At 36.7% G+C, this 23,785-nt stretch overlaps 1 protein-coding gene across 1 annotated transcript in view; it reads right to left on the reverse strand.

Moving 5' to 3' along the window:
• The window catches only part of LOC145664306 (solute carrier family 12 member 7-like), a 394,685-nt gene that overhangs the window by 348,574 nt on the left and 22,326 nt on the right, over positions 1-23,785 (reverse strand). Inside the window, exon 3 of the mRNA XM_081730851.1 lies at positions 11,258-11,334. Within this exon, the coding sequence (XP_081586977.1) occupies positions 11,258-11,334 (77 nt within the window). The remainder of the gene's footprint in view (positions 1-11,257; positions 11,335-23,785) is intronic.

Consider the following 23,785-nt stretch of genomic DNA (forward strand, 5'->3'; position numbering starts at 1 on the left):
AGTCAATAGTTAAGAATCGAGTTCCCTGATGAATGTAATATTCAAACCGGAAGCGGTACAAATCAACCATTTCCGGTTTTAACGTTAATCATTATATAGTAAATATGGTAATAGATAGCGAGAAGCGGTTTCCAGTAATCGACATATATAACATTCATGTAGATAGAATGTTACCCAGTTTGTGCATCTGCTGAAAATAATGAGCTTAGGTATTTAGAGAGCATTTTCCGCTTTAGAAAATGTGTGCTTGGTAAAGAATGTAGAGAATTAGCTGAGTCAGGCACGTAGCTAGAATATGGTAATAGGAAGGGGGGTCTGTCACGAAATACTGTGGTTATTTACCAGGGGCTCAATCATTCTAAACTATTTTATTGGCAACATATATTGGTTCGTTTAGCCAAGATTTCTAAGGGGGGCATGATATGAAATACTGTGGTTACACACCAGAGGCTCGATCAATCTAAATATTTTACTGACAACATACCCATATTGATTGGTTAGGACAATAAAATGAGGATATATTAGTAAGTATTTTAATAAGAAGCTATGAAGAAATCTCGAGTAAAAGAATATAAAAAAAGTATTGAAAAAGATATCGTCTTCCGAGGTCATTCGAACGGTGTCGAGAATTTTGCGTCTGGGAAATTTGCGCCCTACCTCAAGAACAGGGAAAATTGCGCCTGCGATGTACTTCCACCGGGAAGTTTGAGCCCTGCGAAATAAAAGAACCTATTGGAGCTTACGCATTTCCTCGGAGGGGCTGACATTACAGCATAAACAATCCTCCCCCCACAACCATGCCATTTGTGATTTATTTTCATTGTGGCTATATAAGGGGAGAATAACCTTCAATATAAGCCAAAAGAACACAACGGATCAACGCAATCACTGCTTCTTCCAGAGATGATTTTGGGGGAACACTGGCCTCCCCAGAGCTCTCAGAGTGCCCCCTCGGAGGAGACCAAAATAATACGTCTATAATATAATAATAAATAGAATAGTACCAGCAGTGACCCCCCTCCGGAATACTAAATGTGCCCCCCGGAACATTTTTCCTGAAAAAACGACTGAACGCAATTGTGTGTTTGAAGTGTAATTCCAGCAAGTAAACACACTGTACATAGTTTTCTTGACAATATTACTGAACTGATTTTACATTCACTTTACATTTTCTTTTCTATATTTTGTGTCCTGAAAAGCCAAACAACTCTCAAGGATTGTGAACAGAGATATCTGAGTAGAGCCAAACAGCCTTTTGTAGATTAAATTATACTCTTTGATTATATTAATAAATAATTATATATCAGTCATTTATACGTTTATTGTAAATTTTGTACTATAATGAAAAATTGTATTTGTATGGATTGCCCTTTAGTGAACTAAAATTGTATTTTTTTTTCATTTGTTCGGAATATTATAACGGATGGAGTAACTCACTGAGACGATGAGAGGCAAGCCTAGTTCAAGTGCGAGTGGAAGTTACTTTACACAATACAATAATAAGTTGAATTGTAGGGCGCTAACATCCCAGTGCAAATATATAGCCGGCGCATTTTCCCCTCTTTTTGGAGTAGGGCGCAAACATCCCAGTGCAAATATATTGCGAGCGCATTTTTTCCTATTTTTGTGGTAGGGCGCAAATTTCCCGGGCGCAAAATTCTCGCATTCAAGGAAAATATAATGTCCGTGAAGTTGACAAGCCACTTATGTCAGACTCCAATTTCGACTTTAAACGTCGCTAGTGCTACGTTATAGTACTCGCGCCGAGTCGTGAAGCTTGACCTACATCTACCGATTTCACTACCCAATAGAACGCGAAGGTTTGTTCCAGTCGTCAACCCCCACTCATCAAATTTTGTCAGTGTCTTCTCTCGCGCTACACGAAAAACATCTCCCGAGAGTACAGTGTTGTCGGATTGGCGTCAAGTTCCGTTTCGTTAATTCCTTTTTGTTGCGTTATATTTTCGTTGTTACTATTTGTGCTATTGTTTCCATTTTAGAATAGTTGTTACAGTAGTTATTGTTGTGCAGTGTTATTATTGGTAATTTTTAATTTTTTTTTATATATATATATACTCGTTTACTATGTCTTCAAAGTTTGGCAACATAGTTGGTGAATTTCAGCTCGACGTTTCCCAAGTGTGCGCTCGGGAAGCGGCTCCACGAATTGTACCGAAGTTTTCCGATGTGTTGGAGCTCAAGCAAAATATTTCTATGGTTGGTTTAAAGCCCACGCTTCACGACTCAGCGCGAGTACTATAGTGTTCGATAGTGACGCAAATCGCTAGTACTCCAACTGCATGCCAACACGCCCACTTCTAAGAATCATCTCAAAAATGAGGTTAACCGTTAGAGCAAGTAAGTGCTCATTGGTGCCATTAACATTAACGTTAAAGCCTCCATCGTACGGCCCTTTGAGTAATAATAACACCACGTTTTTTGCTAGTCTCAATGCGTCCCTATATTCTCGCGAACATTCTGACGTGCCCAAGTTAGTTACTTTTTTTGTGACTATTGTTTATCTGTTATTGTTTATTGTTTATTGCTAGTCTGCAGAGTAGTCCTTACCTTAATATGCCATTGTCCTTGATAATCATTGCGTATTTACAAGCAATTTGTTATTACTGTTAGAAGATATCAAAAAACAACAGATAAAATCTACTACTTAACGGTTCATATTTTTCTTTTACAGTACATAAACGATTAATAATAATAATAATTTATTTATTTATTTATTTCGGAAAAACAACAGGCAAATGCCTAATTACAGTTTTCCCTTATTGTAAAGTGTATTTAATACACTTTAAAATACATATATAATAACATACTAATATGACCTCAATTCTATTATAATACACTCTAAGATACACATATAATAAAATAATAATATGAAAGTAAAATATACGTTAAAATACAAATAGCACGATATACAGGATACAACAAATTTATGTAGAATGAAAATTTTGTTTGTAACTAAAAATATCTATATCTGGGTGTTCTTGTGACATCTTATTATACAATATACACATTTTTCTGATAGGCGATACATCTAATGCATTAGTCCTTTGCGCTGAAAGATGGAATATGTCATTATGGGGTCTCGTTGCTCTATGTGGGACGCGAATTTTGATTTCTGATAACAAATATTCTGAATCTATTGCACCATGAATTATTTTATGTAAGAAAGATAATATGAAATGACTTCTTCTGCTTTCAAGAGATTGTAATAAATATTTGTTTCGAAGACCTTCGTAGTTCTCAAATTTTGGATATATACCTGTTTCTTTATATGTCAAAAAGCGCACAAATTTATTTTTAATGTTTTCGATTTTATTTATATATTTCTTACTATTAGAACCCCATATTATCGCTGCATATTCCACCTTAGACCGTACATAGGCAGTGTATAATGTTTTGAGAGCATTAGTATTAGAAAAATCACCTCCTAATCTCATCACAAAGCCAAGATTCCTAAAGGCCTCACCAATTACTCTGTTGACATGAATATCGAATGATAGGTTTGACTGCAGAGTGACTCCAAGATCAGTAACATAATCCACTCTCTCAATTGGTGTTTGATTAATAATATACACATTGCGTACATAGTTTATTTTCCTGGTGTATGATACTACTTTACATTTTCTAATATTTAGTAGCAACTTGTTTGATTCACACCATTGGGAAATAGCATTAATGTCATTTTGCAAACAAATTGCGTCTAATTCCGTGGAGATACTGCGATAGATTTTTAGATCGTCAGCAAACAAAAGTTTGTGGGAAGATGTTATTACAGGTGGTAAATCGTTAACAAATAGTATAAATAACAGAGGTCCTAAGTTCGATCCCTGAGGCACACCAGAGTCTACGACATATTCCTTAGTTGAAATATTCTTGTATCGAACGCGATGTTTCCGTTGGTAAAGATAGGATGCTATAAGTTGTTGAAGAGTTTGTGAAAAATTGAATGTCACAAGTTTGCTTAGAAGTATATCGTGATTAATTACGTCGAACGCCTTGGAGAAATCTGTATAAATTACATCTACTTGTTCCTTTTTATCAACTTGATTAGCTATAAAATGTGTAAGTTCTGAGAGATTAGTTACAGTTGACCTCTTTGGCATGAAACCATGTTGAAAGGGAGATATTACTGACCGTACATGTGAATAAATTTTTTCGTATATAATAATTTCAAATATCTTAGATGGGGCAGATAGTAGGGTTACCGGTCGATAATTTTTTATTTGGTCTGTAGGACAGCCTGTTTTGGGAATCGGACAGACGTCACCAATCTTCCATTTCGTAGGAAATGTAGAAGAAGCTATTGACTTGTTAAAAATAACTTGTAGGGGATGTTTCAGTATTTCTGAGCAGCCTTTAATGATATATGGTGGTATTTTGTCTGGTCCACAAGATGACCGTGGTTTAAGTTTTTTAATAGCATTCTCCACATCTTCGATATCTATGAAGTTAATGTTTAATTTGTCCAGGATTTCCGAATTATTGTGTTGCTCCATAGGAATAAGATTGTAGCTCGATTTATTGTGTGTAACTTGAAAATTTGTCATAAACGCGTTTGCAATATCAGTATCGTCACTCAAAGTTTGACCATCATAATGAAAGATATTACTTCCCGAATTACTCTTTTTATTCTTAACATACGCCCAGAAAGTCTTAGGATTATTTATAATATTGGCCTCACAGTTGTTTAAATATACATTGTATGCATTAGAAATTTCTTTTTTAGAAAGAGTTCTAAATTCTTTAAATTTATTATAGTGATAAAGTGCGTCCCGAGAACCCTGCTTCCATTTCTTATGGTGATATGATTTGCTCTTAATTAATCTAATTATGTCACTTGAAAACCAAGTAGGATAATTGAATTTAGCTCTTTTTCTCGGGATGCATCGGTCAAAAATAGAATAGAGTATATTATAGAAAAAATCCACAAAGTCATCTACAGTCAAACTATCTGTGATAGGTCCCCAATTTGTTAGTGATATTTCGCGATACAGTTTATCAAAGTCAGCTTTAAAAAAATTATAGTCTCTTACTTCGCTTTTGTTTGTACACTTAGCATTTCTAAAATTAATACATTTATATTCAGCTAGGAGGGCTGGGTGATGAGCATCCTCCGGTAAAAGGGGAGGGTGTTCGTGTATGACCTCTACGCTGGTAAGATTCGAGAGTATTAGGTCAAGCGTTTTGCCATACGAGTTTCTAATATTATTGTAGATTTGTAAATTATAAAAATTCATTAAGTGAAATAATTCTTGACAGGTTCCAGTAGATGTTAAAAAATTGAAATCAGTTCCCGTGGCCTGTGAGAGATTATAGTCGCCTGTCAGAAGAATGTTACTCTTTGGTTGTAGTACACTAAATATGTATTCAAAATATTCTCTATATATTGATTGATTTGACCCAGGTGCAATATATACAATACCAATATATATACAATTAACCGTATCTACAAAAACTTTTACTGTAATACAATCAACACCAGGAATGTTTGGGGAAGGAATTTTCTGCATACGATATTTTTTATTTACAGCTAATACAACACCACCACCCAATTTCTTACCAGAAGTAACAATATTTCTGTCAGCTCTTACCACGACATACCGCGAATCAAAGAGTTCAGTATTATAATAATAATAATTTATATTTATTTATTATATATTATTATTATTAAGTATAATAATAATAATAATAACAATAATAATAATAATAATAATAATAATAATAATAATAATAATAATAATAATAATAATAATAAGACTATTCCAGCATAAAAGTTATCAATTGCATCACACTGGCAACAAGCGACGCATATTTTAACTTCATAAAAAATCGTTTCTCACTATTTTCTGGAAAACTACGTATGATAACATCTTCATTATGTCAAGTTGTTTATCTCAGAGTGATATATGTCTTACCTCTGGACAATATCACAGTAAAACAAAAATTAAATATTAGGAGTACATCGTACTTTTGGACTACATCTCATTAACCATGGGAAGATTGAGTAGTGCATACTTTAGGATGTAAGTTTCAGCTTAACTTGCATCATACATTCTTAGGATTACAAAAAGGAAATTTGTTCGTTTGCATTTGAACAAAATTCTTAGGATTACAAAAAGAAAAAGTAATTTTTCCGAATTCCAGATTTTTCCGAATTCCGGATTTTTTCTGAATTCCGGAATTTTTCCGAAATCCGGATTTTTTCCGAATTCCGGATTTTTCCGAAATCCGGATTTTTTTCGAAATCCGGAATTTTCCCGAATTCTAGATTTTTCTGAATTCCGGATTTTTTCCGAAATCCGGAATTTTTCCGAAATCCGGAATTTTTCCGAATTCCGGAATTTTTCTGAATTCCGGATTTTTTCCGAAATCCGGAATTTTTCCGAATTCCGGAATTTTCCGATTTTACTTTCCGGATTCCGGAAAGTAAAAATTCCGGAATTGGCCATCCCTAGTATTCCGTGATGCATAAGCATAGGCTAGGTCGACAGGTACCACTCAAGCTAGTTCCGGGGCAGGCCTCTCTGACGCTGCGCGAACTGTTTGAATCGCCATTTCCGCGCGACTAACTACAAATAAAATACCAGTAGTGTAAACTAATATTCGTACTCACTGTCAGTGCCAGCTTCTGGTGAATAATATATTTGGCTTAAATTCATTTTAACAATAACCTGAGTTTGGTTTTCCACATATATGATACTATGTTATAGTGCGCTCCAGTACAAATTTTTTGCAGAACAGTTGATAAGGGCAAAACAACATATTGTTAACAGAGACTTTTGAAAAAATATTCGTCTCACTTCTAGCTACAAAAGGGGAAGAATACCACAATATAGATCATCACAACTTTAATTATGGATACCATTACGTTTTTCGTTAAATTTCGCACGACTGGCAAAGCGTTCCCGAGACAAATGTTATTGTTTAATTTGTAGGTGGTCACACAGGTAAGTGATATCTGAATGACAATACAGCCGAATAGGAGTAGCAAATACATTTTATTAGCCTATTGACCCAGTATGCCAAACTGGAGGCAATTTGCAAGTTGTAAGATGCAATTATCCTTCACCCCCTTCCCAATGAGTGTCCTTGTCTTGCAAGATGCTTGTCTTGAATGTCTTGATCTTACCACTATGTTGGGCCAAAAAAAAAAAAAAAATCCCCGATACCAAAATTGAAGTGTCTATCTTAAGAAAAAGTTACTTCAAACTTTCTGCAAGATCTGCTCAATTTTGAACTTCTAACGCTGATAATTCGAATACGCTTGCGATCGAGGATTTCTCTGGTTGCTTAATTGTTTTTATATATAAAAACAAGTCGGCTGAGCATAGTATCGATACGAAGTCAGAGAACACCCCGCGACCTTCCCTGGTTAGCGAATTGGAACTTATACATATGTGAACTGTGTTATATTAGTTAAGGTGAAGGCAACTGTGGAAATAGTGAGTAAGTAAATATTTGCTGTAAATATATCTGTGTGTAAGTGAAGAAGAACGTAAACGCATGCAAAGAATATGATTGTTATCCGTTGTTAAATATGAATCCTTGAAAGTTCTCGGTATACAATTTAATCATGGAGTATCGTCACGTTGTAGAAGTCAGCGCTCATGTTGAAAATCAATATAGAAAGACTGATGAATTATACGGACACGCAGAACTTAATGTATTATTCGGACACAAGAACTCTAGTCTTGATGAAGACTCGTTAAAATACAAAATTTGTGCTTATCAATAGAGAGTGAAAACAAAAGTGATGTTGCTGAAAACATTATGTGTAAGTCATTGGATAATAAGTGTTGCTATCAGGCAGCATGAATCTATGATACAACAAACACAGACATCTTTACCTTCAACATTAAATTGACTAACATTAAATTGACATTAAATTGCGGTTGTGGATATAAAATGAGTTAATTTTGATTGTAATAATAATAATAATAAACTTAGAAAGATGGAAACCTGAGTACTATTTCTTGTGCTATGATTTTTGTGCGAAGAAACCGGACAGAAAGCATCATAATAAGTATTATAAAGAACCTGAAAGAATAAAAAGTTTAGCAAAACGTGAGTTCATGTTCCGTAGTGTAAGAGAATATAAAAATGAAATGAAATGAAACGTCCTACGGTTATGCCGGCAAAGCTAAAGGAGACGGTGACGATAAGAAATGAATGAAATGTTGGAATGAAGGCAGTGGGAGAAAACGGGAGAACCCCGAGAAAACCCACGCACACGGAGTTTGTCCGTGTTGTAAAAATTTGGTGTTACAACAGTGGTTGCAGCAAGACGCAGCTACTGTCCACACTGCAAGTGAGCCATTTACCCTTGTGCTCACAAGAGTTTGGACATTGCTCGATTTTCCGTGGAACGGGTTTTCCATGTCCTTCCCACTCTCCTGACCTCACAGCTCCAGATGCCTCATATTGGATATGCTGAAGGAAACAGTTTTCCGAACACATAACCCCCTACCAGTATACTGAGATTAAGAAAGAAGATTCGGTTTTGTTTTGTCTTTCCAACAATCCGTGTTCACTAACACGTTCATCGGTCTACAGGACCGCTATGAAGAATGTGTGCGATCTAATGGTCAACATTTTAAACATATTATGTACAGGCGTGATTTCTTTTAAATTTACGATATGTGTTGAGTAGCATTTAATTCACAACATTTCATATGTTTCTTTATGTTGTACAATAAATAAATAAAAAAATAAATAAATGTCAACGATATGATTTCAGTACTGTTTCTTTTGCCGCATACTGTGCATAAGAACGTTGATCCTACACTTGAAAAATGTACTGTGACATATATACTACTTGCTACTGCTTTTTTTTCGTGTGTGGCCGTAAAATAATGAGGACTATCTTTTTTTTCTAAAAGGTGAAAAGGATTGAGTGTATGGAGCCGTTTTGTTTATTTTTTTAACCTTAATGAATGTAGTTAATTAATATATGTATATATAATTAAGCGTATTACAATCCCTGCACATTAGAAGATAGCCTTATGAAAATCTCCCCCAACGACTGATTTCCAGACGTGGATCTTGGTGGCTGGCCCGTTTGCAATCCAGACGTTATACCTTGTGAACTTTATCATGTGAACGTGTGCAAAATACAGTTAGTAAAATACGAAAACTCCCGAAACGAATACGAAAACACCTAGTAAATATGAAAAATCCTCATAAAGAAAGAATTACAGGGTTTGTATGATAAGTAATGAGACCAGGTCTGGAAACATTGTTTTATTGATCTGATCTGTACAGGGACTTAAAAGCTTTCGAAGTACTCTCCTCTTGCGTCGATGCACTTCTGCAATCGATGTTTCCACGCTGCAAACGCCCCCTGGAAGTCAGCAGCCGGCATGTCCTTTAGAAATGTGGTCACGGCTGCTTGGATGGCTGTGACGTCTGCAAAACGGGTTCCTTTCAAGCGTGGCTTCAGCTTCGGGAAGAGGAAGAAGTCGGCCGGGCTCACATCTGGGCTGTAGGGTGGTTGTGGAAGGACTTCCACCCCAATCCGGGTCAAAAAGGAGGTCACTAAGAAGGCGGTGTGGGCAGGGGCATTGTCGTGATGCAACTTCCACCGGCTAGCGATCGCCGGTCTTTTCCGCTTGACGCTCTTGTGCAGTCTCTCAAGGACTTGTTTGTAGAAGGCGGCGTTGACGGCTTGTCCTTGGGGTACAAACTCCTTGTGGACCACCCCCACATTGTCAAAAAAAACAATCAACATTGTTTTCACCTTTGACTTCGACATTCTGGCCTTCTTGGGGCGCGGGGACGCAGGAGTGTGCCACTCCGCGCTTTGACGTTTCGTTTCAGGGTCGTACTGGAACACCCACGACTCGTCACCTGTTATGACGTCATCTTCAAAGTTAGGGTCACTGTTCATGAGGTTCAACAGTTCCTGACAACAATCAACACGTCGTTGCTTTTGTTCGTCAGTCAACACTCGCGGCACCAGTTTCGCACAGATTTTTCTCATTCCCAATTGTTCCGTCACAATCTTGTGCACTGTTGTGTGGTTCATATCGAGTTCATCAGCAATCAATCTCAACGATAATCGACGGTCTGAGTTCAGGAGATCCCTCACTTTTGCCACAGTTTCGTCCGTAGTCACTGTTGTCGGGCGTCCAGCCCTCTCCAGATCCTCAACGCTTTCCCGGCCGTTCCGGAACGCACTGTGCCAACGAAACACCTGGGCTTTGGATAGGGCTTCCTCTTTGTAGGCCTCCGTGATGAGAGAAAGCGTCTGAGTAGCCGTTTTCCCCAGGCGAACGCAAAATTTGATCGCATAACGCTGTTCGATGGAACCCTCCATGTTTGTTGATTTTCCGCCGTGACAAGAATGTTCACAAGGGCTTTGTCCAAGGCTTGTCCGCGCTCCACTAAGGCTCGGAGCCAACTGACGCGCGGTGCGTTGCTTTGCTCGGACCCCCCCCTACATCCTCCATCACCGACAAACCCGCTCCAGCGACACGCGCGCCGCGGCGCGGCGAGTCTCATTACTTATCATACAGACCTTGTACGTAAATAACCAATATTCTATGCCAGCAAATACTGCATCACGTAGCAGTTGACGACAAATGTAGAATAGTGAATGAAAATGAGACTAACTTTAAGTTTGGAAAATCCGTGGGCTTGAGATTCTTTTGTTTCTTAAAATATTGTTATATGTCAATAAACAAACATGTCGATAACCCATTAAACATAACAGAGAATGACCTTCTTTACTTTCTGCTTATTACTGTATTCTAAAATAAGTACTTTCGATCTCCTTGTATAGGCCTATATACAGAACAATTTCATGTAAAGATTAAGACTATATAAAAAAAAAATTATCAAACGGAAAAGCATTCTCCACATTCTATTTCTGAAAAATTTTGTTCGTATGGCTTCACAAGTTACCAAATGCTTAGAAAACACGATTTTAGGGCGAGTACTCCCAGTGATGTATTGCTAGTACATATAGGTGGTAGATATATCTCGCCCATCTACAAACATACTACATATGCCTACCCTCATGCCCCCATTACATCCATAATTTAAACTTAGTAGTAATGCTGAACTAAAAAAAATATTAGATGGGTATAAGGTGGGTACTCCCGTATATCGTCCATTATCTTCTTGAGTAGTCCTCATAGCAAAATTAAAAGTTTTATTTGCCTATATTACAATTATGAGAAAACTACGTAGATTAAACAGAAAACAAATTAAGTTGTCAATAAAAGTGGAAAATACTTACTGAGTAGAAGGAAGATACTGTGCTTTGGTGACGGGTAACTGGTAAAGAGACATCTTCTGACTCTGACGAAGAACTTTCTGAAAAAAAGATACTGTATATTGTACATATGAATCAATTACATGTGAACAAATTCAATCCTGAAATTTAAATAACGTGATTTCCTGTTATCTGTTTGAGAAGGTAGTTGTTCATAAGTTTACTATAATGTGTTGAATACCTTACGTATCAATAAACTCAATTGCAGTACAACTAGGTAAACATATTCATAGTAAATATTGTAGTATAAAGCTATTAGATAAATAACTAATTAGAATGCTAATAGCTTTAAGTAACTATTAGAGTTCAGGCAAAATTAGATGTTTGAAAGAACTAAACATACAATTAATCAGATTGACATACTGTGAGAAAGAACCCTAGCAGCAAACTTAGTAACGCAGTCTAATGGATGGTATGGTTAAAAAGTTCTAATTGTGAGAAAGAAAGTTCAGAAATAGATTGGTCCAACGTGGTATAAAGTGTATGTTGACCAACCATAAAATATACTGTCATTTATCCAACAGTTTTGACTTTATACTCCAAATCGCAATATTTCCTCCTCCATGTAGGGATTTCTTTGTCAATGAAGTTGGTTGTTCGGTAAAACAGCCAAAATACAACGTCGGCCCAACGTTGGCAGTTAAATACCCTACCATTTCTCTACTATTGGGCTTATTGACTGTTCTATCACGGAAATTGATACTTACACGGTTAGCTATTGCTATTGGAATTGGAAGAGAGATAAGTAACGAGGTAATATATAATTTTCCACTTCTTAGTAATGCTACAACTCATGTATACACGTTAATGACCACAAGTGTGAATCTACTGCTAGTGTCAGAGAACATCACATTCCTGTACCAGCGTTAGAGTGTTTAACTTATTATGAGAAAGTCTGTAGCCGAGAGGCTTTATTGCACGTGTATTAAATTTTAAATGACACCAGAACTAAGCTGATTTGTCAAAACTTTATGTGAAGATAGTTCTGGTAGCAATGTTCTATTCTCAGGAACCGGTCGTGTTTCAGAGTCCGCTTTAAAGCCGGCATAATATTGACCCGAGGAAGGTCAGCCAAGCAGAGGGAGAGAGAGGGGCCTGAATGCGTTATATCCCTTGGTCATAACGTTAGATAGGCCTTTTCCTATTACATGCTCGAGTGAATATACGGTACGAGGTTTTGTTGGATTGTTCACAGTACTGAACCTCGGCTCTGCGTTCCTGTCGTCTTGTCAATATACGACCGGCTTAATAGTTATACAGACGCGAACACTAAAACTGAAAACTTCACTCTCTGCTATCCACTGATGTTCCCACACTTCCCAGTAAGTAACGAGACAAATTTTCTCGTCCAAACATATCAGACAACGGTAAAAAAAGAAGTTATTTTATCACTAGTTTCATGTTTCATAACACTTCATAAGCATAGCACGTGATGGCTGTTACATGAGATACAAGTATGTCATTAAAAAAATGAAATGAAATGAAATTTGTGAGTTTTACGTCCCACGATTATGCCGGTTAGGCTAAAGGAGTCGGTGATGATGAGAGATGAATGAAATTGTGGAATGAAGAAAGTGGGAGGAAACGGGAGAACCCCGAGAAAACCCACGCACACGGTGTTTGTCCACCACAAAGTTCACTTGGCGGGAGCAAAGTTGGAACCCGAGACCCGTAGCACCAGAGGTGAACGGTCTACCACTGAGCCACCGCGGCCGCTAAGTATGCCATTAAAACACAAGAAAACAGTAATTTCGTAGCCATTATTATTATTCAACTACAAATTTGTGCTTGATTGAATGTAATTAATGTAAAATAGTTCAATCTAGTGAAATAATTATCCCAAGTACAAAATAATATCTACCGATAAACGAACTGCATATTTGTATCAAATTTGTTGTTGTACACAGCTCGTGAATCTGCATGAATAATAATTTAGTACTTTGTTAATAATAATAATGGGAGAAAAGTTAAACCAATTTGAAGTTTTAATGATCGAACTACAGAAGTACAGTTCGCTACAGTACTACAGTTCAGAAGTATAGTTTATAATGAAAGTGGGGGTGTTAACTGAAAGTTGAAGTGCATGTTGTGATGAGCCGGAGGTTAACTGAGAAGGAGGAGATTCTGCATTGGCGGTGCAGAAGGTATAGGTTATGATATTTAGAAAGATAAAATCGTATCTTGGGGTGTTCGCACAGAGAAAGTGGGTGTTTGTGTCTGAGTAATAGGTTGTTGATTGGGATGGGTGACTGCAAAGGGATAAAATTATATTTTGCTTGATAATTGTGATGATGTCCGGGAAGGCTGGCTGTACAAGGAAGTATAGCTTGAGGTAGAGCTACTTAATCTTGTTTCCTCGTTAGACCCTGTGCAGCTTCTAACGAATTGAGGCTAGTTTGTAAAGCCTGGACAGTCTGGAATGATTCCAGTGCATTGTTTTGCAAAACAATCACGCTGAAGTCCTAGGGAGAAGAAATGATTCTTCTGTTTTTCCTGAGGTTTCTGGCATGATTTGTCGAATTGCTCGCAATTTTCTTATCAAATACGCATCGATTGGTTTCTCTTCTGCTTGCTGGATTTGAAATAGTTCTAGTTCGGCCTTATACGGTGGAATCTTCGGTTTACTTAATGAGATCAGTTATTGTTTCAGTTTGTTGTACGTTAAAGTTTGTACAACACCAGTTGATTTTGACTTTTTAATTGAAACATCAGATCCAAAGGCACTTATTGAAGGTATATTTGTAATATCTATTTCTTCTTTTCGATAGTTCAGAACTGTAGGGTGGCCAGGTAGTCAAAGAGCATAAAAAGAAAACGGCCAGTGTCCTTTGTTATGTGGCCAGAATATTTCGTCAGACGCGGTATTTTAAAATCAAATCCTAGGTCCTGACTCTGTCATGTCGGTAACATAATCTCTATCCTGCCAAGTATTCTTTCTTGTCCGCGTAATAGGAGGTAAGTAATATGACCTTTCTGTGATGATCCAACTTTAATAAACCTCCCAAAATTGTGTCTGATAAATCTTAAAGTCCTATTTTTGGTTAATAAAAATGGGTCCCGTAGGAAAATTACTACCCAACCAACGCAATCATCACGTAATTTGGTAAAGACGGTACACAAGTTGTTACTTTTCCCTCACTTTTATTATCATAAACACTATACAAGATCTTTTTATACTGTACTACAAATAAGTGGGCATTTCTAAATAATAGTTCTTTCTCTAGGAGGATGAAACTCCTGCTCGTAGCAGTGCGGAGGTGTTTGAAGTTGACGGTTAGGAACCTCCTGCCCATAGCAGCACGGAGATGAGTACCAATTACCGTACAACGGACGTATAGCTTGAGCTACATAATTTCATTTCCTCATTAGATCCTGTGTAGCGAGGCAAGGCAAATGCAGCGCGCAGACGAATGGAACCTTCTGTGCATAGCAGCGTGGAGGTAAGTAATATTTCCTGCCCAGTGTAGCGTGGAGATATGATAAGAATCTCTTGCCCAAAGCAGCGCAGAGATATGGATAGGGAGTCCCTTCTGCCCAGAGCAGCTCGAAGAGAAAGACAGAAATGGCTCTTGATAGTCTTTTATAGCTGTATTTGGTGGCAGAACCTGTGGAAGGGTTGTAGGGGCCTTCGGTGGTTCTCCGTGTCTTCGCACTTCGTAGGCGGCGTCTGTTAGCTGCTTGATGATCCTCGTGGAGAAGCAGATGAGGGATATTGCAATATGTATAGAGTTATAAAAAGTCTATCTTTTTTTCTCATTGAACTATCAACAGGCAGATGGAAATGCGCACTGTGTAAGAATCTAGAAGCCTTAATGTTTATTCTCAAATTTAATTGATCAAAGTCAATTATTAAAAAAAATGGGATATCTTTTTCTTTCTTTCTTTCTTTCTTTTTATCTTTTTTTCTTTTTTTTCTGTCTGCGAAGCTGATCAATCAGTTTAAGATTTATCTTCGAAAAGCTTACCTTACCTAAAATTGGAAAATAGTACATGCAATAGGTACTTCTTGAGACTTTAATGACGAATTTTTGTATGCTTTTAGTCAACAGCGTACGCAGAATTTTGTCAAGGGGATTCAAACTCCAAAAGTCATATCATTTCAAGTGTTTGTATGCATGCTTTAATGTAAATATTTATGTTTATATTATGTCTTGTTTAAAGGGCATTTTAGATATTTAGGAACACAGAGCGATCCCAGCGTTACAAGTTCCGTTAACTAATGAAAAAAGAAAATCATAATAAGGCCTGTATCATAATTAATGTGACATGATATACAGTGGCGAAGAGTAGTCCCACAAGTAGGGTAGGCCCGACAAACTAATAATACAAATAACATTTAATGTATAATATTTTAAAAAAATACAGTCAGAGTTCTATTTTCCATATTGAGTTTTAAAAAACTACCAAGTCTACTCATTTTAAAGAACTTTCTTAGTTATATTTCTAAAACTGTTTAGAGTTGAATTTATGTGCATATACGGTTTACACATCATAGTAGTTTTGCTGTTGTTTAATTTCAGAAGAAGGAATGAATATACAAGCAAAAGTAAACGGAAAGTAGTGTATTACTATTATTATTATTATTATTATTATTATTATTATTATTATTATTATTATTATTATTATAATTATTATTATTATTATTATTAGTATTAGTAGTAGTAGTAGTAGTAGTAGTAGTAGTAGTAGTAGTAGTAGTAGTAGCAGGCCGGTAGCCAGACAAAAATGTAGGGGGCCTGGCTTAAGTTAGGGGGGACCGATCCAACCATATTATAGTTCATTTGCAATATTACCGTGAAAATTTTAGGGGGGGCGAGCATAATTTTAGGGGGGGCAGCCACCCCTAGACCCCTCTTGGATACGGGCCTGAGTAGTAGTAGTAGTAGTAGTAGTAGTATTCAACAAATATTTACATGAGGAAAACACTCATTATGTATTAATGGAACATTCCTATTTAGCTCCACTACAAATATTTTGAAGTGCAGTTCAAATTTTCTTCTGTCTGGAATTTGCAAAAGTGATGAAGGGAATTTCCTTTTCACTTGCTGCTTTCATTTCCTGCATATTTTAAAATGGAGAGGGAGAAAAATGAAATACGTTCTTACAGTTAGCTGTCAAATTTCTTGGATAAGCCTTTGTTACTTGCATCTCCTACTGTAAAGTAAGTAGAATATTGTATTTAATTAATGCATGACGTAATAATGACTTCAGGAGAAATGTTAATGCTCAGAAGGAGATGCAAGATTCAACTTCATTTGAATCAACGCAAGATATTTAATATTCTATTCTATGCAACGATTTATTTAAGAGGGTGACTTCCGGGCTAAAGCACTCACCGAAATTTTATCGCAATTTTTTATCGTTTTTTTATATATATTACAGAATTTGCACATTCCAGGAATAAAGTTAGCAAAGCCCCTCCAAACAAAATCGAAAATACACCACTGATTCTATGAAATGGAAAACAATTAAAATTACATTACAAATATAATTATTTTATCCTGTACTTTAGCGTTTGTAAATTTATACATATGTTTAATGTATCAGACTTATTTTATATGTGCTATTATGGACCAGGCCACAGGTAGGGAAAAAATAGCTACTCTGCATAACTTCTGAGAGCACATACCTAAATTAAACAAGTTATCACTAATAGAAATACATAATTCTACATAGAAACTTCTTACTCTGTGTTAAAGAAATCATTTTATAACATACTAGCAGCGTTCACCCCGCTTCGCTGCGGTCACCCCGGAACGCAATAAACTTTGTTACTTAGATAATTTTTACTTTTTCGCTTTCAAGTGATATGATAAAAACCATAGAAGATTGCAGTAAATGTTAACATTATATCGCCTGTCATTTATGTTAACCCGCCCCGCTTCGCTGCGGTCACCCCGGAACGCAATAAACTTTGTTACTTAGATAATTTTTACTTTTTCGCTTTCAAGTGATATGATAAAAACCATAGTAGATTGCAGTAAATGTTAACATTATATCGCCTGTCATTTATGTTAACCCGCCGAGTGACACGGTCATGCGGGTTGCATATAAATACGTTTATTTTTACCTATGATGAACTAACAAAGGATTTGTACGTTATGGACACTTGAATGGTCAATTATCTCAAGACACTGGTAATTAAAAATTAAAGTGATATGATAAAAACCATCTAGGGTCCAAATCCTAATAACCCCCCCAAAATAAAAGAAATTGGTTCAGCCGTATTAGCGGGATGAGGGAACAAAGGATTTGTGCGTTCTCTTTTATATATATAGATTAACATTGAAAGACATTAAAACTAAACTCCCAGAGGCGAGCCTTAGCACCTTTCCAACAATGCATGCAACCCCAAGCGAAAATAGCTTCGCTCCCTGAACAACACAGCCCCTAAACCTGTGTAGCGAGCTGCTGAGGCTCAGACGGAAGGGACTGCGAGTGTCTCCAACCTACTATTTTGTTACCGAAAAAAACGAAATATTGAAGTATTGACTTTCTTTTATAAAAAATCAAATATGAAGAAAAAATACAGTAGAAAACGGGGTAGGCCCGGCCTCAGAGCCTCATACTACGTTTCGCCACTGATGATATAAATGGATAAAGTTAACTAACTATAAATTAGAGAAGTGCTATAATTAGATACTACGTGCTCGAGTCTGTTAATAAAGAAAAGTTTGGCAATTTCTTGGTCCATTACAACTTTTCTAAGCAATTGACTGCATTTAAAATAATTCTTTAATAATTTCGTAATACTGAGGATCAGAGAGACTGATAAATAATATAAAATTGTGAAACGGACGCTAGAGTAATAATAAAAGCAAAGATAGTAATCCCTTTTCAGTGAATATACATGTTAAGAAAGGCACTCTAATTCTTTGATGTCCTGTAATCTAGATCTGGTTGGAGGCGAGATAGTTGGTGGGGAACCCTCTTCATTGTACAGGAGAGGAAATACAGTTACAGCGTGAACGTACATAACGACATAATACATACATGCTTGTATGCTGTACGAGTTCAAACTGGGACCAAACGACGCTGTAGCGGGGCGCAAGATATGTCAGACCTTTGGCGAGGGTATCGTGACTAGTGCTCTCAAACTGGTCGGGTCAGTCGGGTCAACTCGAGTCGGGTTACGGGTCGGGTCGGGTCAACTTGGGTCGGGTCAGTCGGGTCAGCTCGAGTCGGGTTGTCGGGTCGGGTCAATCGGGTCAGTTCACTTTGGTAAACTGAGTTTAGGTTGAGCTTAAACTCGGCTGGAGTCGAAAGCTGCTGTTTTTCACTAGCTGCCTAATTAAAAATAGCAATTTTCAATTGATTTTATAGAAACCATAAATCTATTTTGAACACTTGCAGCTAGTGTTTTTATGGTAAATGCTTATTTTTGTACTTGTGTGTACTTTAATTTTTAAATGCGGAAGATTGATTTTACCAATCGACTGTAATATTAATATCTACGCCAATATGGAGTCTGGATTTAGAACAAAACTAGAAGTTGTTTAAGCAAGGCCAAAAGAAAGATTGGATATGGACGACCAAGCCCAAGCAGGGCCGCGGTAGCTCAGTGATAGAGAATTCATCTCTGGTGCATGGTGTCCATGGTTCGATCCCAGCTTGTGCTAAGTGGGCTTTGTGGTGGAGAAACGCCATGTAGTGTGTTTTCTCGAGATTCTCCTGTTTCCCCCCACTTTCTTCATTTCAGCATTGCATTCATTTCTCATGGTCACCATATCCCTTAGCCTCAGTGCAGAATCGAGGGACCTTAAACTGAATATTTCATTTTATTTCAGCAAGCCAAAGAACATCGATACAAGAATAAGATAAAGATTGTATATGCAAGACCAAGTGCATAGTAATCTTGCTCTTGGCCTTGTTTTGGTGATCACGAAGTAGCGATGAGCATATTTTCTTGCTTTCCGTATAGTATGAAAGACCATAATCAAAATCACAGTTAGTCTTCATTTGTACCGATGAGGCGAGCATTCTTGGCTCTTGTATAGCATGAAAGACCACCAAGTCCACGAAATGCAGGACCAAGACTTGACTGTGCAAGACGCAGTATTGATGACCAAGACCCAGGGTGCGGATTGTTTGAATTTCATTTGTTGGGCTGAAAGTGATGAAATAAAATTAGTACTTTATAATTCATTATCATACTGTATTTTTAAATTTTAAATTACAAAATTCATATGTATCAACATGCACGGCAGTGCATGGCAGCCAAGTTCCGCGAAGCAAATGAAAATTGGTCTGCACTGCCGTAAGCATATTATACACGAACAAGAGTTTTGGGTAAAATCGCCGATTTCGAGGTTTTGTAAAAACGATTCTATTAAGGGTAGAAACATGAAATTCAGAATGTAAGGAGATATCTCACAGATGTACTCATATGCCAAATCTCACATTCCTACCTTCAACCATATTCGAGTACTGGACCCCCAAAATATGCAGCTTTCAGGCTCACTGACTCACTGACTCACTTATCAAATTGATTAGGTACTTCCCAATGAGATAGAAACTTGAAACTTTCCATAAAGGTACCCTATAACAATTGGAGTATGGAAAAAGTCCAAAATCTGAGGAATGTTCTATGGGAATTTTTTTATGGACAAAAAAAACTGTCCTTAGCCAGGAAAAAAATCGTTTCACACACTAACTCATCAAATTGATTAGGTACTTCCCAATTAGATGGAAACGTGAATCTTTGCATAAAGGTACCCTATAACAATTTGAGTATGGAAAAAGTCCAAAATCTGAGGAATGTCCTATGGGAAATCTTCTATGGGCAAGAAACTGTCCTTAGCCAGGAAAGAAATCGTTTCTCTCACTCACTCATCAAATTGATTAGGTACTTCCCAATGAGATAGAAACCCTAACCTTTGCACAAAGGTACCCTATAACAAAGTAAGTATGGAAAAAGTCCGAAATCTGAGGAATGTGCTATGATAATTTTTTATAGGCAAAAAACTGTCCTTAGCCATGAAAAAAATCGTTTCACTCACTCACTCATCAAATTGATTAGGTACTTCCCAATGAGATAGAAACTTGAAACTTTGCATAAAGGTACCCTACAATAACTTGAGTACGGAAAAAGTCCAAAATCGGAGGAATGTGCTATGGGAAATTTTTTATAGGCAAAAAACTGTCATTAGCCAGGAAAAAAATCATTTCACTCACTCACTCATCAAATTTATTAGGTACTTCCAAATGAGATAGAAACTTGAAACTTTGCATAAAGGTACCCTACAATAACTTGAGTACGGAAAATGTCCAAAAATTTGAGGAATATCCTATGGGAAATCTTTTATGGGCAAGAAACTGTCCTTACCCAGGAAAAAAATCGTTTCACTCATTCACTCATCAAATTGATTAGGTACTTCCCAATGAGATAGAAACCCTAAACTTTGCACAAACGTACCCTATAACGAAGTAAGTATGGAAAAAGTCCGAAATCTGAGGAATGTGCTATGATAATTTTTTTATAGGCAAAAAAGTGTCCTTAGCCAGGAAAAAAAATCGTTTCACTCACTCACTCATCAAATTGATTAGGTACTTCCCAAGGAGACAGAAACTTGAAACTTTGCATAAAGGCACCCTATAATAACTTGAGTATGGAAAAAGTCCGAAATCTGAGGAATGTGCTATGGGAAATTTTTATAGGCAAAAAACTGTCCTTAACCAGGAAAAAAATCGTTTCACTCACTAACTCATCAAATTGATTAGGTACTTCCCAATTAGATGGAAACGTGAATCTTTGCATAAAGGTACCCTATAACAATTTGAGTATGGAAAAAGTCCAAAACCTGAGGAATGTGCTATGGGAAATTTTTATAGGCAAAAAACTGTCCTTAGCCAGGAAAAAAAATCGTTTCACTCACTCACTCATCAAATTGATTAGGTACTTCCCAATGAGATAAAAACTTGAAACTTTGCATAAAGGTACTCTACAATAACTTGAGTATGGAAAAAGTCCGAAATCTGAGGAATGTGCTATGGAAAAATTTTTATGGGCAAAAAACTGTCCTTAGCCAGGAAAAAAATCGTTTCACACACTCACTCATCAAATTGATTAGGTACTTTCCAATGAGATAGAAACTTGAAACTTTGCACAAAGGTACCCTACAGTAACTTGAGTATGAAAAAAGTCCGAAATTTGAGGAATGTTCTACGGAAAAGTTTTTATAGGCAAAAACGCTGTCCTTAGCCAAGCAAGAAATCCATTCACTCACTCACTCATGAAAACGATTGAGTACTTTCCAATGGGATAGAGACGTGAAACTTTGCATAAAGGTAGCCTATAACTACTTGAGTATGGAAAAAGTCCGAAATCTGTGAAATGTCCTTTGCGGAATTTTTTATGGGCAAAAAATGTCCTTAGCCAGGAAAAAAATCATTTCACTGACTCACTCATCAAATTGATTAGGTACTTCTTAATGAGACAGAAACCCTAAACTTTGCACAAAGGTACCCTATAACGAGGTAAGTATGGAAAAAGTCCGAAATCTGAAGAATGTGCTATGATAATTTTTTTATAGGCAAAAAACTGTCCTTAGCCAGGAAAAAAAATCGTTTCACTCACTCACTCATCAAATTGATTAGGTACTTCTCAATTAGATAGAAACGTGAATCTTTGCATAAAGGTACCCTATAACAATATGAGTACGGAAAAAGTCCAAAATTTGAGGAATATCCTATGGGAAATCTTTTATGGGCAAGAAACTGTCCTTAGCCAGGAAAAAAATCGTTTCACTCACTCACTCATCAAATTGATTAGGTACTTCCTAATGAGATAGAAACCCTAAACTTTGCACAAAGGTACCTTATAACGAGGTAAGTATGGAAAAAAAAGTCCGAAATCTGAGGAATGTGTTATGATAATTTTTTTATAGGCAAAAACTGTCCTTAGCCAGGAAAAAAAATCGTTTCACTCAATCACTCATCAAATTGATTAGGTACTTTCCAATGAGATAGAAACTTGAAACTTTGCACAAAGGTACCCTACAATAACTTGAGTATGGAAAAGTCCGAAATCTGAGAAATGTACTATGGGAAATCTTTTATGGGCATAAAACTGTCCTTAGCCATGAAAAAAAAAATCGTTTCACTCACTCACTCATCAAATTGATTAGGTACTTTTTAATGAGACAGAGACGTGAAACTCTGCACAAAGATACCTTATAATGACTTGAGTATGAAAAAAGTCCGAAATGTGACGAATGTGCTATGGGAAATTTTTTATAGACGAAAAATTGTCCGCAGCCATTAGGTACTTCCCAATGAGATGAAGATGTGAATGTCTACACGAAGGTAGCTTATAATGGCTTGAATATGAAAAATATCCGAAATTTAAGGAATGTGCTATGGAATTTTCTATGGGCGAAATCTGTGGATTGTCCTTTGCGGAATTTTTTATGGGCAAAAAAATGTCCTTAGCCAGGAAAAAATCGTTTCACTGACTCACTCATCAAATTGATTAGGTACTTTCTAATGAGACAGAGACGTGAAACTGTACAATGGTACATTATAATAACCTGAGTATGGAAAAAGTCCGAAATTTAAGGAATGTATAATGGGAAAGTTTTTATAGGCAAAAAACTTTCCTTAGCCAAGTAAGAAATCGTTTCACTCACTCACTTATCAAGTTAATTAGGTACTTCCCAATGGGATAGAAGGATGAATCTCTGCATAGAGGTACCTTATAATGACTTGAGAATGGAAAATGTCCAAAATTTAAGGAAGTGCTATGGAAAAATTTTATGGGTGAAAACTGTCCTTAGTCAAGCAGAAATCGGTTCACTCACTCGCTCATCACATTGATTTTGTATTTCCAATGAGATAAGTCGTGAAACTCTGCATAAAGGTATCTTATAATGACCTGAGTATGGAAAAAGTCCGAAATGTGACGAATGTGCCATGGGAAATTTTTTATAGACGAAAAATTGTCCGCAGCCATTAGGTACTTCCCAATGAGATGAAGATGTGAATGTCTACACGAAGGTAGCTTATAATGGCTTGAATGTGAAAAATATCCGAAATTTAAGGAATGTGCTATGGAATTTTCTATGGGCGAAAAATTGTCCTGACTCAAACAGAGATCGGTTCATTTACTCACTCATCATTGATTAGGTGTTTCCAAATGAGATAGAGAATTGAAACTCTGCATAATGGTACCTACCTTATGTAATGACCTGTGTAAGTAAAGGTTCCAAATTTAAGGAATGTACTATGGGAATTTTTATGGGCGAAAAACTGTCCATAGCCATTAGGTACTTCTTAATGAGATAAAGATGCGAAACTCTCCATAAAGGTACACTATAACGGCTTGAAAATGAAATTTGAGGAATTTGCAACGGAAATTTTTTTATTAGCAAAAAAACTGTCCTTACAATCAGAAATCTGGAACGATTCCGTTATTGAACACATCATGTGCATAGTGATAATGTTGTCAACCGTCTGAGTGGTTGAGTTGGTGCCCCTCCTCCCTGGTGTATTGGC

The sequence above is a fragment of the Thermobia domestica genome, chromosome 11, assembly GCF_964235325.1.
Source record: "Thermobia domestica chromosome 11, izTheDome1.hap1.1, whole genome shotgun sequence".
In the NCBI taxonomy this organism is placed as follows: Eukaryota; Metazoa; Arthropoda; class Insecta; order Zygentoma; family Lepismatidae; genus Thermobia; species Thermobia domestica.